This window comes from Pistacia vera, unplaced genomic scaffold, assembly GCF_008641045.1.
Source record: "Pistacia vera cultivar Batoury unplaced genomic scaffold, PisVer_v2 Contig25, whole genome shotgun sequence".
NCBI classification, from domain to species: Eukaryota; Viridiplantae; Streptophyta; class Magnoliopsida; order Sapindales; family Anacardiaceae; genus Pistacia; species Pistacia vera.
In genome coordinates, this window is record NW_022196057.1 from 732,779 (window position 1) to 747,251 (window position 14,473).

General features: G+C 34.8%; 2 protein-coding genes across 2 annotated transcripts; one reads left to right on the forward strand and one right to left on the reverse strand.

Moving 5' to 3' along the window:
* Nucleotides 1-214: 214 nt before the first annotated feature.
* On the reverse strand, nt 215-3,030 carry LOC116132226 (aluminum-activated malate transporter 2-like). The gene is made up of 6 exons (XM_031417877.1): nt 2,778-3,030; nt 2,545-2,685; nt 2,135-2,407; nt 1,625-1,731; nt 837-980; nt 215-739 (listed from the first exon to the last, which is right to left on the reverse strand). The coding sequence occupies exons 1-6, from the start codon at nt 3,028-3,030 to the stop codon at nt 215-217; spliced, it is 1,443 nt and encodes a 480-aa protein (XP_031273737.1).
* A 2,563-nt stretch (nt 3,031-5,593) lies between these two features.
* On the forward strand, nt 5,594-10,125 carry LOC116132227 (notchless protein homolog). Its single transcript, XM_031417878.1, has 13 exons — nt 5,594-5,783; nt 5,897-5,978; nt 6,089-6,178; nt 6,317-6,442; nt 6,707-6,834; nt 7,052-7,251; nt 7,519-7,582; nt 8,197-8,307; nt 8,577-8,714; nt 9,146-9,288; nt 9,367-9,421; nt 9,692-9,751; nt 10,069-10,125. Exons 1-13 carry the CDS (start codon nt 5,640-5,642, stop codon nt 10,123-10,125), a joined length of 1,398 nt encoding a protein of 465 aa, XP_031273738.1. The 5' UTR covers nt 5,594-5,639.
* Nucleotides 10,126-14,473: the final 4,348 nt, after the last annotated feature.

The following is a 14,473-nucleotide window of genomic DNA, read 5'->3' on the forward strand; positions in this document are numbered from 1 at the left end:
CAATCAAGAATTTCCATTAATCAAAACTCATCCCACCACCAACTTCCATATATTCCGAAGGCGATAACAAGATTTTACTCCTTCAATAGGCGATTTCCTTGTGGCACTTTCATCAGAAACTGATCCAGTCAATGCCAACATATATAAAACTAACATGGGTGGCGAGTCATACTGCATGTTAGGGACGTGCATCCATTTCTCAATCTGTTGTTTTTTATGAAGTCCGATCAACTGATGAACACGGGGATTCTTCTTGAGCTGTAATAACATGATGGGGTGCAATATTGATGCTAGAATTTCTCTGCATACTTCTCTGGTAACATAAAGTTTGTTGAGCTGGTATACTAATGCAAGAATTTTGCTGCGAAATTTCCTGGGGACATAAATTTGGTTGAGCTGGTATTACCTCAGGTTTCCCACTACTTTTGAATTTAGCAAGAGAGGCTAGTTCCTGAATCGACTCTGCAATTCTCTCATTGTAAGAAACAACATCAACTAGTAGACAAGCCATGGTAGCTGCTGGTATAACTTCTAGGAGGTCAGTTTCCTTGCACAAGCCTGTATTCAGCAAGGATTTGAGGTTCTTGGCGGCAATTTTGGAATTTATAAGGTGTTCATTAGCAGATTTTGGTGGAATCATTTTTCTCAATGCCAAAGCTAATTCTCTTAAAGTATTGACAGATTCTGAACACAGTTTTAGACTTGCCTCTTCAATTTTGCATCGGATTTCTTGTGGTGTCTGCAAGTAATTAGACCAAATTAGACATCTTTAACGTTGATTATAAAGTAAATGCTCCATAGAATTTGAAGGAAAGTAATATTGGGGCATTTCTTACTTGGGTTTCGCTGTGCAGGCAGTCATTAAGAGCTTCAATTTTGTAAGCACATTGTCGGGTTACGCTTCCAATCATCAGGTAGTTTTTCCAGGGATGACGAAACTTGAATTTACCATGGCCAGGCTCCCATCTAGCAAAGTTTGCCTGCAAAACACATATGATAATCGTGTTTTTACTTGCACCAAACAAAATTATGCATCTCCATTATATAGAGCCATTTTTCAGTAAAATGTTATTCAAGTTTTAAGTATACTATATATGCCACTAAAATTAAAATGTATTCACCGCCTAATGATTCGCTTCACTTTAAAAAAAAAAAAAAGGTGATAAATTCAGTATGAAAATCACATAACGGCCTGTTGGAAATAGATGTTTTGATTAACACGTAGATTTGATTAAAATGGTGAATATATATTGAAAAATCTCTTGTTACGGACAGTTTTGGCAATTTCTGCCGCCCCATGCAAGAAACTTGCGGCTCTTCCCATCAATATTATTTTGTGGGTTGCGTGCAGTTGCAGCTTATAATTCACTTCTCATAATTTGTATACAAATATGAAATATGGTTCAAAAGTGGCTGACTTTAATAAAATCCCAAATGTATACTTCAATTAGTTGAGAAAAAATAAGATTGGTTTTCGAGTGTGAAAGTTTGAATGTTGAGCAAAGAACAGCTTAAAATAATAGTTAATTATGTTCAAGTTCAGAGGGTGACAGAATGAAGCTGGAGAAGGAGAGGGGGAATATATATGATAGTACTGGTGGTTTTATGTAGGTAGTAAACTCACCAAGGATTCCTCACTTTGTTTTGAAGTGAGCACACTTTTATATTCTTCTGATACTTTTTTCAGTGATTCTTCATCCTCTGGTATTTTGAAGTATTCAGATCCAAAACCTGCATTATATCATTGTATATACCTTTTAATTAACTTTTCCAGCACATATATGCAAATATACATGAATAGAATGAAAAATAAAGAGCCTCTCTAGGCTCTAGCCCTTTCATGGCCTTTTTTTTTTTTTTTTTAATGATTGAGGTTGTCGAGGTCAGCTTACGTGTACCTCAACTAATCTCCCAAGATCTTGAAATTATCAGCTGAGTAAGAGCTCCAATATCTACCTCTATTAGTTATCAAGGGGGGGACTCGAACTCATAACCTTTTGAGTAATATACCCATAAATCCTTATCGAACCACTTGACCAATCAAAGGTAGTTTATAGTCGCATGTTTTAACGAAATTAACTAATTTATATATTCATTCACGTCTAGTCATCATTTACTTTTAAAGATGATGTACCTTCTAAGAAGATGGCCAGTTTTTCAATGTTGTTAGCAACCAAATTGTGAAGATCATCTCCAGCCCATACAGGGCAAATGAAAATGCATACCGCCACAGCCGTGAGCCCACCAGTCAGGATGGTAAATATCCTCTGCTCAGCTATCGGCAGCAGCTCATCATCATGGTAACCAGAAACAGAAATCATGCTGAATGTCAAGATGAAAATCAGGAGCCCATAATCATATCTCGCCTTCATTCGAGGAAAAAATCTTAAATATGTCACTGCTGCAGCTGCATCACAATCAAATTTACCAAAATCATTAGTTTAATTATTTTTGTATATAAAAGAGTTAAATAACAAAGGGTTTTCAGTAAAGGAAATTAATAATTAATATATCCCTTCCAAAATTTAGTTCTTGCAGATTTACCTATGAGGAAGACAAAAAGCGCAAGGAGTATCTGTTCACCCTTATCTCCAAACAGGCTTGCTAAACGGTGACCACCAAATCCTAAAACTCCAGCCGTAAATGTTGCCAAACCCCTATTTAAACCTTTACCAAGTGTGGCTCCTGCAAGAACAATTAATCAAACTTACCCAAGAAAAGAAAGAGAAAGTGAATTAAATACTACTAGTAGATTTACAGTAAAGCCAAAACCTTACCTACAGAGAATTCAAAAACAACAACAACAGTCAAAACAGCCCACATTGCAGAGACACCAAAACCATGATAGAGTGGTTCAAAGTAGTAGAACAATATTGACACCAAGGTGACAGCGAGTCCCACTTTCAGAGAATGAGTAACCCTTCTGGGATCATCTTGTCCTAATTTTATTACTTTTCCTGGCAAGGAATTCAGCCGCTCCCAACCCCGACTCATAATTCCTTCCTTTTCATCACTTGAAGAAGATACCATTTCTGTAACTCTTAATTAAGAAAGACAAAGAGGTTGAGCTCTTAAATAGAAGAAATGTCACGCGTATAAAGGGAATGCAGCAGTGGCAGAATATTTGCATTAAAAATGAATAAATTTCAACACTTTTCTAAGTTAAAACACGCGTTTTATTTTCTTACTGTCGTTGATTCGTTTCTATGTGTACAGCATCCTGGAAATTTCCTTCTTTATCATCCTTTCATCGAGATATCCTTCATCGAGATATGAAATAAAACAAATATGAACCTGGTACGGAATGAAAACATGACATTTCTAATTGTATTGGTTGTATTACGTGTATTGAGGTTAAATATTTCGTTTTAAATATTAATTAGATCTGCATCTCGTTTTGCAGTCATCGTTTAACAAATGGACTATCATGTTCTTTATGTATTACAATCTTGATCTGATATCTTCTTCTTTTTCTGATTTTCTTATAATATAAGTACAGGGCCGGCAACTGTCATACATTGACAAGAGTAAGGAACCTTGAAACACTTTTATTGACTGGTGGCACCTTCCATTAACGAAGGTAAGAATGTCCCTAAACGAACTTTCACTNTTCCTTCTTTATCATCCTTTCATCGAGATATCCTTCATCGAGATATGAAATAAAACAAATATAAACCTGGTACGGAGTGAAAACATGACATTTCTAATTGTATTGGTTGTATTACGTGTAATGAGGTTAAATATTTCGTTTTAAATATTAATTAGATCTGCATCTCGTTTTGCAGTCATCGTTTAACAAATGGACTATCATGTTCTTTATGTATTACAATCTTGATCTGATATCTTCTTCTTTTTCTGATTTTCTTATAATATAAGTACAGGGCCGGCAACTGTCATACATTGACAAGAGTAAGGAACCTTGAAACACTTTTATTGACTGGTGGCACCTTCCATTAACGAAGGTAAGAATGTCCCTAAACGAACTTTCACTGGAAGAACCTAAAGAGGGGAGAGTTTGTTATTTGCAGGGGACAACTGCATTAATTCCAGGTGCAGAATAAGAGTCAACTGAATCAGCAACTATATAGACAAGAGTCTACTGAGACAGCTTCCATCTATATATTTTAATAATTATACTGGAAATTTTTAAAATCTACCTGAGATTTTGTTGTACTACTCAGACTTTATGGTAACAAAATATTCCTCCTCATTCAAACGTCGGTTTTTCTTTTTCTTTTTTAACTAGGTATCCAAATCAGTTTACGGATATCTCGATTATTTTTTAAGAGAAACTATTCCACAACAACCTATTACTGTAGCTCTTAAGGTAAATCATAGGTAAATGTGTACTACCTTCGCACCTAGTAGAGGAATCAAACCTGGGATTGTAGGTTGGACTTACAGCCTTTCGGTTCGCCCTTACTGTTAGACTACTCATGTTTCAAGGTATTTTTATCATTTCGTCAAGGAATTTTTAAAATTTTTAGATTTAGGTGACCAAGAGGAAGCAGATTTGAGTTGTCTAGTTAACAAAATATCTGACCTTCAATAAAAACTGTGGGAAAAATAATATTTTCAAAAGAAATTTAAAATTAAAAGTAATAGAAATAACGTTGTTAGTGAAGAGGGGTATTTTGTGATGATTTCAAGCACAATTACCATAAAACTAAGCATTAGCAAAACCTCAAGGGTATTAGATTTTGAAAATTTTCCTTAATAATACTGTCTCAATGGAAAGAACACACCATCCGCTTGTAATTATCTATAAAAAAGAAGCCCTTTCCCTTGTTTTTTTTCCCATAAATCGAAACAGAATACATGACATTGAACAATAAATTTATTGACGCGGTGATTAGCGAAACTATGGAGCAATAGTCTCACCATGTTATTTTATTGACACGGTGATTAGCGAAACTATGATGATAGTGATTATTATGGAACGATGAAGGATAATTAGTCATGAATAATGATGAAAGTTAGATGAAAGAAAAAATTTGATGTAGGTTTTATATTATGTGTTCTTATTTTACTAGACGGTTTTACTATATCACGAATAAATATAAAATCAAGATATTTCGTAAGAATCGCATGACTTGTATTATTATTCTTAGTAATCGTGCATTTTGTGTTTTCCTATGGCAAGTTCTTTTGAATATTTTCAATAAGCTTGACATTCATGCTATTTATGTAATATCTCGTTGATTTATCTACATATCAAATAGAATAATTTTAGAAGTTAATTTAGTTTATTTAACCCTTGCATTTAGTATAATTTTGATGCTTCCTTATAATTTTGTTTAATTATTGTTAACCTAATCTTATAGTAAGTGAAACTTACGGAGGAGGTGAGCAATAATTCTCAAATAAGAGGGAGTGTTTTGAAATTCAGGTAAATTCCAGGGCGTTTAAGGTTGTCATAGTTGAAGCTGGATTTATGGGCTGGTGGGCTAATAAATTAACTCGGCGCAATGGGCTGTAAGCCCATTAATTGGCCCAGGCTTGGCCCGTCCATCTGACGGCGACTCCATAAACCCCACCCTCGTCTCCAACCCTTAAACCCTGAAAACCCTACTTCTTCTCTATTTCAGAAAACTCACTCCCATTCACAGACCCTAAAAAGTTAAACCAAAGAAGAAGAAATGGAGGTGGAAACGGAGATGACGAACAACGTGATGTGTCTATTGACGGACCCGGAAGGGACTCCGTTAGGAGCTCCCATGTATCTTCCTCAGAACGCTGGTCCGCAGCAGCTCCAACAAATCGTTAATAAGCTTCTCAACAACGTAAATACTTCTCTTTGGAAGAAATATGTTATGTTTTTTTCGTTTAATTTTAATAATTTTGTTGAAATTAAGATGAGTGATCATCAGAATCCTGCGTTTTGGTTTTTGTTTAGGAGGAGAAATTACCGTATGCTTTTTATATATCAGATCAAGAACTGCTTGTGGCCCTTGGAACTTACTTAGAGAAACACAAAGGTTCGTTTTTAACAATTGTTACAAAATTAATGAACCCATTTGCTAATTCTGTACTCTGATTTTTTACTTTCATTTTGTTACTTAATTTTGTTGTATCGATGGATTTTCAGTTTCTGTGGAGAAGGTGCTGTCGATAGTTTATCAACCACAAGCTATTTTCAGAATTCGTCCGGTGAATCGTTGTTCAGCTACAATTGCTGGTGTGTGAATGTTTTGGGGGTTTTTGTTGTATTGTTAGTTCCTTTATATTGAGTCGTTGAATGAGTCAGTTTTCACTAGCATGTGGTTTAGGTTACAGAATTGGTGTTCTCAACTGTGTTAATGTTTCGATACTGTAGGTCATACGGAAGCTGTGCTTTCTGTAGCTTTTAGTCCTGATGGGCGACAGTTGGCAAGTGGTTCGGGTGATACCACCGTTCGAATATGGGACCTCAATACCCAGACACCAATGTACACATGCACAGGTTAGGAATATGAAACTCTCATAACTGTTGCCTACTCTCTATTGTTTACCTTAAAGTTTCTGTACACACACTTAATAAATGTACTGATCACAAGCTTGGGTATCAGTGATGATTTTTGATTTTTAAATGTGTTTTATTAAGAATTTTTTCTATAACTCTTAAATTGTTTACTAGATTAATTAATTGGATATTGTTGACCTCTATTGATGCTAATATTACTGCTGATACATTTGCATAACAACCAGAAGTTTCACTTTTCTTCAGGACACAAGAATTGGGTTCTTTGTATAGCTTGGTCACCTGATGGAAAGCACCTTGTGAGTGGGAGCAAGGCTGGAGAACTTCAATGTTGGGATCCGGAGACAGGAAAGCCATCAGGCAATCCACTCACCGTAAAGGCTCTTGAAAAATCTTATTTCTCTGCTAACTTGACAAAATTTAGTTGTAATAATATGTTGCTAGATGGTTGAGTTTCTTTTCGAGTGCAATTGATTGAATGCTATAATTGTTTGTGTTGATGGACCATAGAAAGTCGTCCCTCTATCTTTGACTGTATTGGTTATCAAAAACTTCTCTGAAACACTAATATTCGGAATCTTCTATTTCCAGGGTCACAAGAAATGGATTACTGGTATCTCTTGGGAGCCAATCCACTTGAATTCTCCTAGTCGTCGCTTTGTAAGTTCTAGCAAAGATGGCGATGCACGCATATGGGACGTTACTTTGAGGAAATGTGTTATTTGTCTTAGCGGCCACACACTTGCAGTGACTTGTGTGAAATGGGGTGGAGATGGAGTGATATACACAGGGTAGGCCTTTTCTTATATTCTTAGAAGTGTGATAAAATAATTTTTTTTCCTGTAATACACCATATATTGCTTTTTTTGAGCTCATAGTGCATGAATAAGTTTATAGCCTCATCTTCAACAAATTCTTATTGTTTTACTCTGGAAGTTCTGTATCAGCTCCAGGCGATTGACTGTCACCACCCTGTATTAATTTACTTAATTGTTTTACGGCTACCATCCATGTTTTGTTCAATATTTATTACTTATATCTCTTCTTAACATTTGCAGCTCTCAGGATTGTACTATAAAAGTCTGGGAAACTACACAAGGGAAACTGATTCGTGAACTGAAGGTATATCTTTTGGTGTATGCTCTCCCTACTTCTGTTCATTATCTGTCTGGTTCAAATTGCAAATATATTCATATGTTTTTTTTTTTTTCCCTATTATTGTTCTATTATTTTGATTACATTGCATGCATCCATCTGTAGGTATTAGTCTTCTGTAATCCTGTGCCTTTAAGAATAGATAATGTCCTCTTTGTAGTGCCATATGTGAAAACTTTTTGTTCCTGTTAAAATATTACTTAAGCTGGATAGAGCTTTCTGTCTCTTATGTAACTTTACTACCTAATTTTCTCTTTAGATAACCAACTGTTGAGGAGTCAAGTATTCTTCCATCTCTCTTCTGTCTCTCTCTCTCTCTCTCTCTCTCTTTTTATTTATAAAATTTTGAGACCATAAAATTTGCTTCTTAAGTTTTTATCATGTATGCACTTGGTATTATGTATTCAAAAATTCTAACCAGACAAATGTACCTCAGACTATGTGCAAAATATCATTTGAATTAATGAATGAACTGTGATTTTATGGTTCTTAATTTTAATATAAATTATTCAGGCTTAAAATTTCTTTTGCCTTTGACCTCTCTATTGACCTTCATCTCTCTTTATATGACACTCATTTAGGGTCATGGACATTGGGTTAATTCCCTTGCATTGAGCACCGAATATGTTCTTCGGACTGGAGCTTTTGATCATATGGGCAAACAGTATTCCTCTCATGAGGAAATGAAGAAGGTAACTTTCTTGTTTTGCAATTTTGTTCTCTTCTATACCTTGTGCTTGGCATTTCTGTTATCTTTCTTTTTTCATGTGCATGCCATGTTTGTTGAGTTAATTGACTCAACCTTTGTCTGTGCACTAGTATAAACTTATGGGTTGTTTACATGCTCATTTATAACAGCATGCATTTACTTTAGTATCATACTAATTTCTATGTTCAGTTTATCTGATCGTTGAATTTTGCTATTGGAACTAAATACATTTTATTGTATCAATATACAAAGGTTGCACTGGAGAGGTATAACAAAATGAAAGGCAATGCTCCTGAAAGATTGGTTTCAGGATCTGATGATTTTACCATGTTCCTCTGGGAACCTGCTGTCAGCAAACACCCCAAAACTCGCATGACAGGTCATCAACAGGTGCAATTATATATTATTACTTCCTGTTTGTGGTTGCATTATAGTTTATAATCTATTATTTGTTGGGGGTGGAATGTACAGTTCCTTTATCTATCACCTTTTTCTCCAGTAGTAGAATGGTTATGACTAGATATAAGAGATCTGCTGACGTATTTATCCGGCTTTGAACTTTCCTTTTCCAAACTTTCCTAGATCTTGGTAACATCCATCAAGAAAAGTTGGTGATAGCCGATAGCTCTTCTTTGCTGCCAGCCTTTTGAAACTATTTTCTTCTTGCCTACATATTTAGTCAAAGGTGTAATAACTAGGACCTCTGTTTTAAACAGGAAGGAAACTTGACATATTTAGTAGCAGTTGCTTTCTTTGTTAAAAAATTAGAGCTTTTTAACTGTTTATATGGGGCTTCTATATTGTGTGTTCATCTGTTACAGCTTGTGAACCATGTTTACTTTTCACCTGATGGGCAATGGGTGGCAAGTGCCTCATTTGATAAGTCTGTCAAGTTATGGAATGGTACAACAGGGAAATTCGTTGCTGCTTTTCGGGGCCATGTTGGGCCTGTTTATCAGATCAGGTTGGTAGTATTCCATGGTTTTGTATATCCATAAATTTATTCCTGCTGTTAATGGTTATGTTGCTTGGTGCTGTACAGCTGGTCTGCAGATAGTAGGCTTCTCTTAAGTGGTAGAAAAGATTCCACACTGAAGGTAATTTTACACAATTGTTTCCAAATAATGAGTGAGATTGTGTTTATCTTTTTGTGCAGAACCTAATTTGACAAAGTGCTATCCTTCTGCTGATGGAAAATTTTTATTTCTTTCCCATGGAAAAAAAACATAAAAACCATTTTTGTGCTGTTGAATTTATGGATTTTAGGTTTGGTTAAATATCTTCCCCTATATGGACATATTGGTGAACAAAATGCATTCTTTTCCAGCCATCATGCTGATAAATGATTCATTATTTGTTTCCAAAAGGTCTTTGCTGTTGATTGGAGTCCAGATGATGAGAAAGTTGTCTCTGGTGGTAAGGACAGAGTATTGAAGTTGTGGATGGGCTAAGACTAACCAAAGTAGACAAAAAGACTTGCATTTACATTCTTAAAATGTCAGTTGATGAGGTCATTTGGCAAATATTCATCAACACTAATCAATTTGGTTCAGCCTTCTTTTACCTGTATGCTTTCGGTGATATGCTAAGGTGCCAAGAACAATGGAATTAAAATATCAATTGCAAGGGTGGTTGGTGGAAAATGTTCCATTACATCAGAATTGCGATTTGGACTGTTGGTTATGTTGTTTCGCGGATAAGCAATTGAGATTTTCACCTTTCGGTCACAATGCTCTGGTTGCAGATCGTATCTCTGGATGTTCTATTTGTGTTGGAGGACGAGTTGGTTGATGACTTATAGAGATTTATTTTCTTTCCTTTGTTGAGTTATACACCCTTTTGTAGCCTGAATGAGTTAATATTTACCAAAGCTGTATATCAGCAAATTAGTTTCATGTCTTAAGAGTGAGTTGGAAAGCAAATTGTTTGTATGTAAATGTAACATACTACTCTCTTCCCCCCTCTCTCTTTGTCTAGACTGTTGACGGCAATAAAATATTTCTTGCAAAACAGTTTGGTAGAACCATAGTTCTTAATATTGCTTACTGAGTACTTAATTATGTCTTGCATACATTATTTAGCAAGAATATTGCAGCTACTGGTCATTTGATACACTGCTGGGTAAAGAAAAAGGGTAAAATAGATACATAAAAAGCTATAATTTAGGAGTTTTTGCGCACAGGTAGATTGCATATACAACTCAATTTCATCGTTTAATTGGCCCTCTGATTAGTTGCTTAGCCATTGATTTCTTTCAATGCATCAGTTGCTTTTGGTATCTTCTTAGTGGAGTTGAACTGTTGAATCTTTTGTCACGAAAACTTCATAGCACAAATGTAGTTCCATTAACAAAGAAGCTTGTCAGAGAATAAAACTTCAGAACACAAATGTAGTTCCATTAACATAATACAGATAACACATAGAAATTGTTAATTCAAATACAAAAAAACACAGTGCTAGTGCTACAACTGAAGACTTAAACACTGTTTAACAACCCTCACTGTTTAATGGACCTATTTGAGAGTATCCATGTTGAAGTAAGTGTCCTTTTCAAGGTAATGGACTATGTGTCCTTTTTCAAAATCATTTATATCCATTTCACTGTTTAACTTTAAGCTACTCGTTTATCTGTACAACACCATCATCAATTGAAAAATGACCAACAGGTTTTCATCAAACTTTCGACACTAAATTTCCAATCAAAAGGCTGTGGTGTTTCTGATTGAAGGACCCATTTGGGAAATTTTTGGATCTGTTTGATTCATTATTCTGATATTTTTTAGAATAATATTTTAAAAAAAGTTAAATTGAACGGGTATTACGATATAGGATTCGAAAATTAACAAAAACACTCCTAATCCACCCATTAAATACGGACAGTCGGCCACCACCGCCGGAGGGTTGCTGGGGTGTTTTTACAATTTCTAAAAAAATATTTAGGGCAATTTTACTGTTTAAAATACTAATAATAGTATGCTTAAGAGTGTAACAACCGAACCTTAGACAAAAGAAATTAAAAAGAATGTTAATGCATTGGCTGACATGTTATATGAACGATCAAATCCAAATAGAATATATTTGATTAATGGTAAAGTAAGACACGAATTTCGTGGCCTTAGACAAAAGTCAGTCTTGACAATAAGAATCCATAGATGGCAATGAGAAAAAAAAAAAAAAAATCGTATAAAAATTTGTGAATCTTAGACTCAAAATGACAGGACGTAATGAAAGCTCCCGCTCCATGGAGTGGAATTTAATTCGGATTCATGCAAGAATCATCATCATCATCGCAAATATATCAAACTTCACAAATACAGCAGTTTCAGTATTGGTTAGTTCTCTGGGTTATTCTCATGGCTAAGGAAATTTTCTCTAAGCATCTATCAGAAAATGATATTTTAGCAAGACAGCATCCCCACACATGCTCTGCAACATTTTGAGAGGTTTGAGGGACAAGATGTGGTGGTCAAGGACTGGACCGACCAACAGTGGGTGTTTTATTCTCCACTCGAGATAAGGTCATAAAAGACCTGTTTTTACTGGCAAATGGCTACATTTGTTCGAGCTAAAGGTCTTGAACCTGATGATTTACTTATCTTCAGTAGCTTGAGATGGGGAGTTCAGAATTGAGGTGCTGAAAGAGACTGATCGGATGTTATTGGTCAGCCGATAATGTGGATTGCAGTGGACAAAGCTTAAGATTAGCCAGCTATAATACATGCAGGCATTCTGTTGGTCCATTAATATGTAGTTCTTAGTTTCTTCAGTCGTAGCATTAGCAGTGTGTTTCTTTGTGTTCTATGTTTCTTTAGTTGTAGTAATGTGGAGCAAATTTTTTGTGTATCTATATCCAGCAGTGTATCAAACGAGCAGCAGCTGCAAGATCTTTCTAAATAATGTATGCAGGACATATTTAAGTGCTCAATAAGCAATAAGAACTATGATTCTACCCAAACCGTTTTCCAAGAAATATTTGTATTGCACATCAATAGTCTAGAGTCTAGACAAAGAGAGAGGGGGGAAGAGAGAGTATTTTGTTACATTAAATATAATTATATATGGATAGAATATTTTATTTCTAGCTGTCATTGGTGATTACACTAAACTTTCGACTTTTTCAACTAATGAATATGGACCTCACCCAGACCGCTCTATTAAATAATTGCACAATTAGAAGTGCCTGCACCGTTAGTAACAAATGCGGTTCGTAGTTACCAGAATCTTGGAATCTAGGTCAAACTTCTCTCACTGAAACGTACTTTATAGTTCTTCCCAAACCTGAAATACTATCAATAAGAATGGGGCATATGCATCTTTGTCAAGTATTCCCCGCAATTCAAGTGTGTATTTATATATATATATATGTATTCTTTGTTCTATAATGGACAAGAATCGCCACAACTACCAGAAACGTGAAGATGAGATAAAAGACATGGAATATGAACGATACCTTTAAATGATAGAGATAGTTGATCGCTACAGCTTCTCTAAATTAACGTTATAGGACCAACCCGACATTGAAAATGATAAGCAATTGGTTGATGTTCACCACTAGAACTGTATATAAGCCTCAATCGCATCCATTAATTTGCTGCCAGGAAAGAGAGAGAAAAATATTCTTATGACCACATGATAACATCAACATTACACAAAGCTCAATTAAATATTCTTGCTCCTAATAAAAAATGATTGTATCTCCAACCTTCAGACCTTTACTACAACTACGACCATATTGGTGCGTACCTAGGGGTGAAAAAGATTCTTGAGTTAGGTCCATATTGACAGTAGTCTGTGCTTTTAATCGACAAAAAAGAGGTATTTATAGGGTAAACTATACTGCATTCATTTAAGAAAAAATGTGATTGCAACAATGACTTTTTGATATGATCTTCAGATTGGATTAAGATATCTGTTATTCTTAATTTACTAACAATGGGATCAGAGCTACGTTCAATTTTATTTTATTTTTATGTTTAGTGTTAATATGATGAAATATGTTGAATATTATTTATTATTAGTGTTCAGTTCTCAAATTTCGTATTTAATGTTTGTGGAATAGTTTTCTGGCAAAATAAATTAGAATATTAAATTCCTTGTAAAATTATGAAGAGTGATTTTTGAATCATAAAAAACGGAGTTAAAATGGCTAAGATATGGTTTTTAAAAGTTTCGGGTTCGTAATTGGTTATTTTTTAGGTCGGGTACCAAATTGCAACCCAGAAGATGACCATAAGCAAACAACGTGTTGTTTTCATTTGGATCCTCAAATCGACATGTCATTTGTTTTAAAATAATATTTAAAAAAAGGAGGGGAAACTAGGGACTTGAACCCTAACCTTTTAAAGCTTATAATTAACCCGTTAATTTTAATTTAAGTTTGTATTGGATTTTCTTCATAGTACCATAGTCTATAGTTAAAAGAAAACGTGACTGCTGAGACTAGAGGTAGTGGTGGCCATGCCGTGCCTAAAAATTTAGAGTTCATTGTGCTGTGGGTCGTGTCGTGCCAAGGCCCAAAAAATTCATGTTTTGTCGTGCCGTATTAACCCACCAAATTTGAAGGCCCACGACATGGCCCGCTATATATCGTGCCGTACCTTGGGCTATGCCGTGGGCCAGCCCACGTGCTTTTTATAAATATTTAATTTTAATATTTATAAATTATTGTCATTTTGATTTATTATTGATAATTATTATAAAGATATTTTATATGTTATATTTAGTGACATTTTGTATTTATATTAATTAAAAAAAATATATAACCACTATGCAATATAATAAAATAATGAGACATTGAAATATTAATTGAATTTGAACACTTTTTATTACTTATAAGTTATAATTATAAATTAAAAATACAACTTAGAAATTAGGATTAAAAATTATTGTATATCTTTATTTTCATTAATTTCTAAATTCTTATAATTTATAATTTTTTTTTTTTTTTTGTGCCATGCCATGCCATGCCAACCCATGTGCCTTTTTTGAGGCTTACGGCGTGGGCCACATATTTTTGTGTCGTATCGTACCGTGTCATGCTGTAGGCTAGCACGATCAACTGTTGGCTTTAAGAGGGACTTAAACCCAAGTCTCATGCGTTGAGAACCTAACTTGGGGACCATTAGGCTACATTATTTTTTGTGTTAATT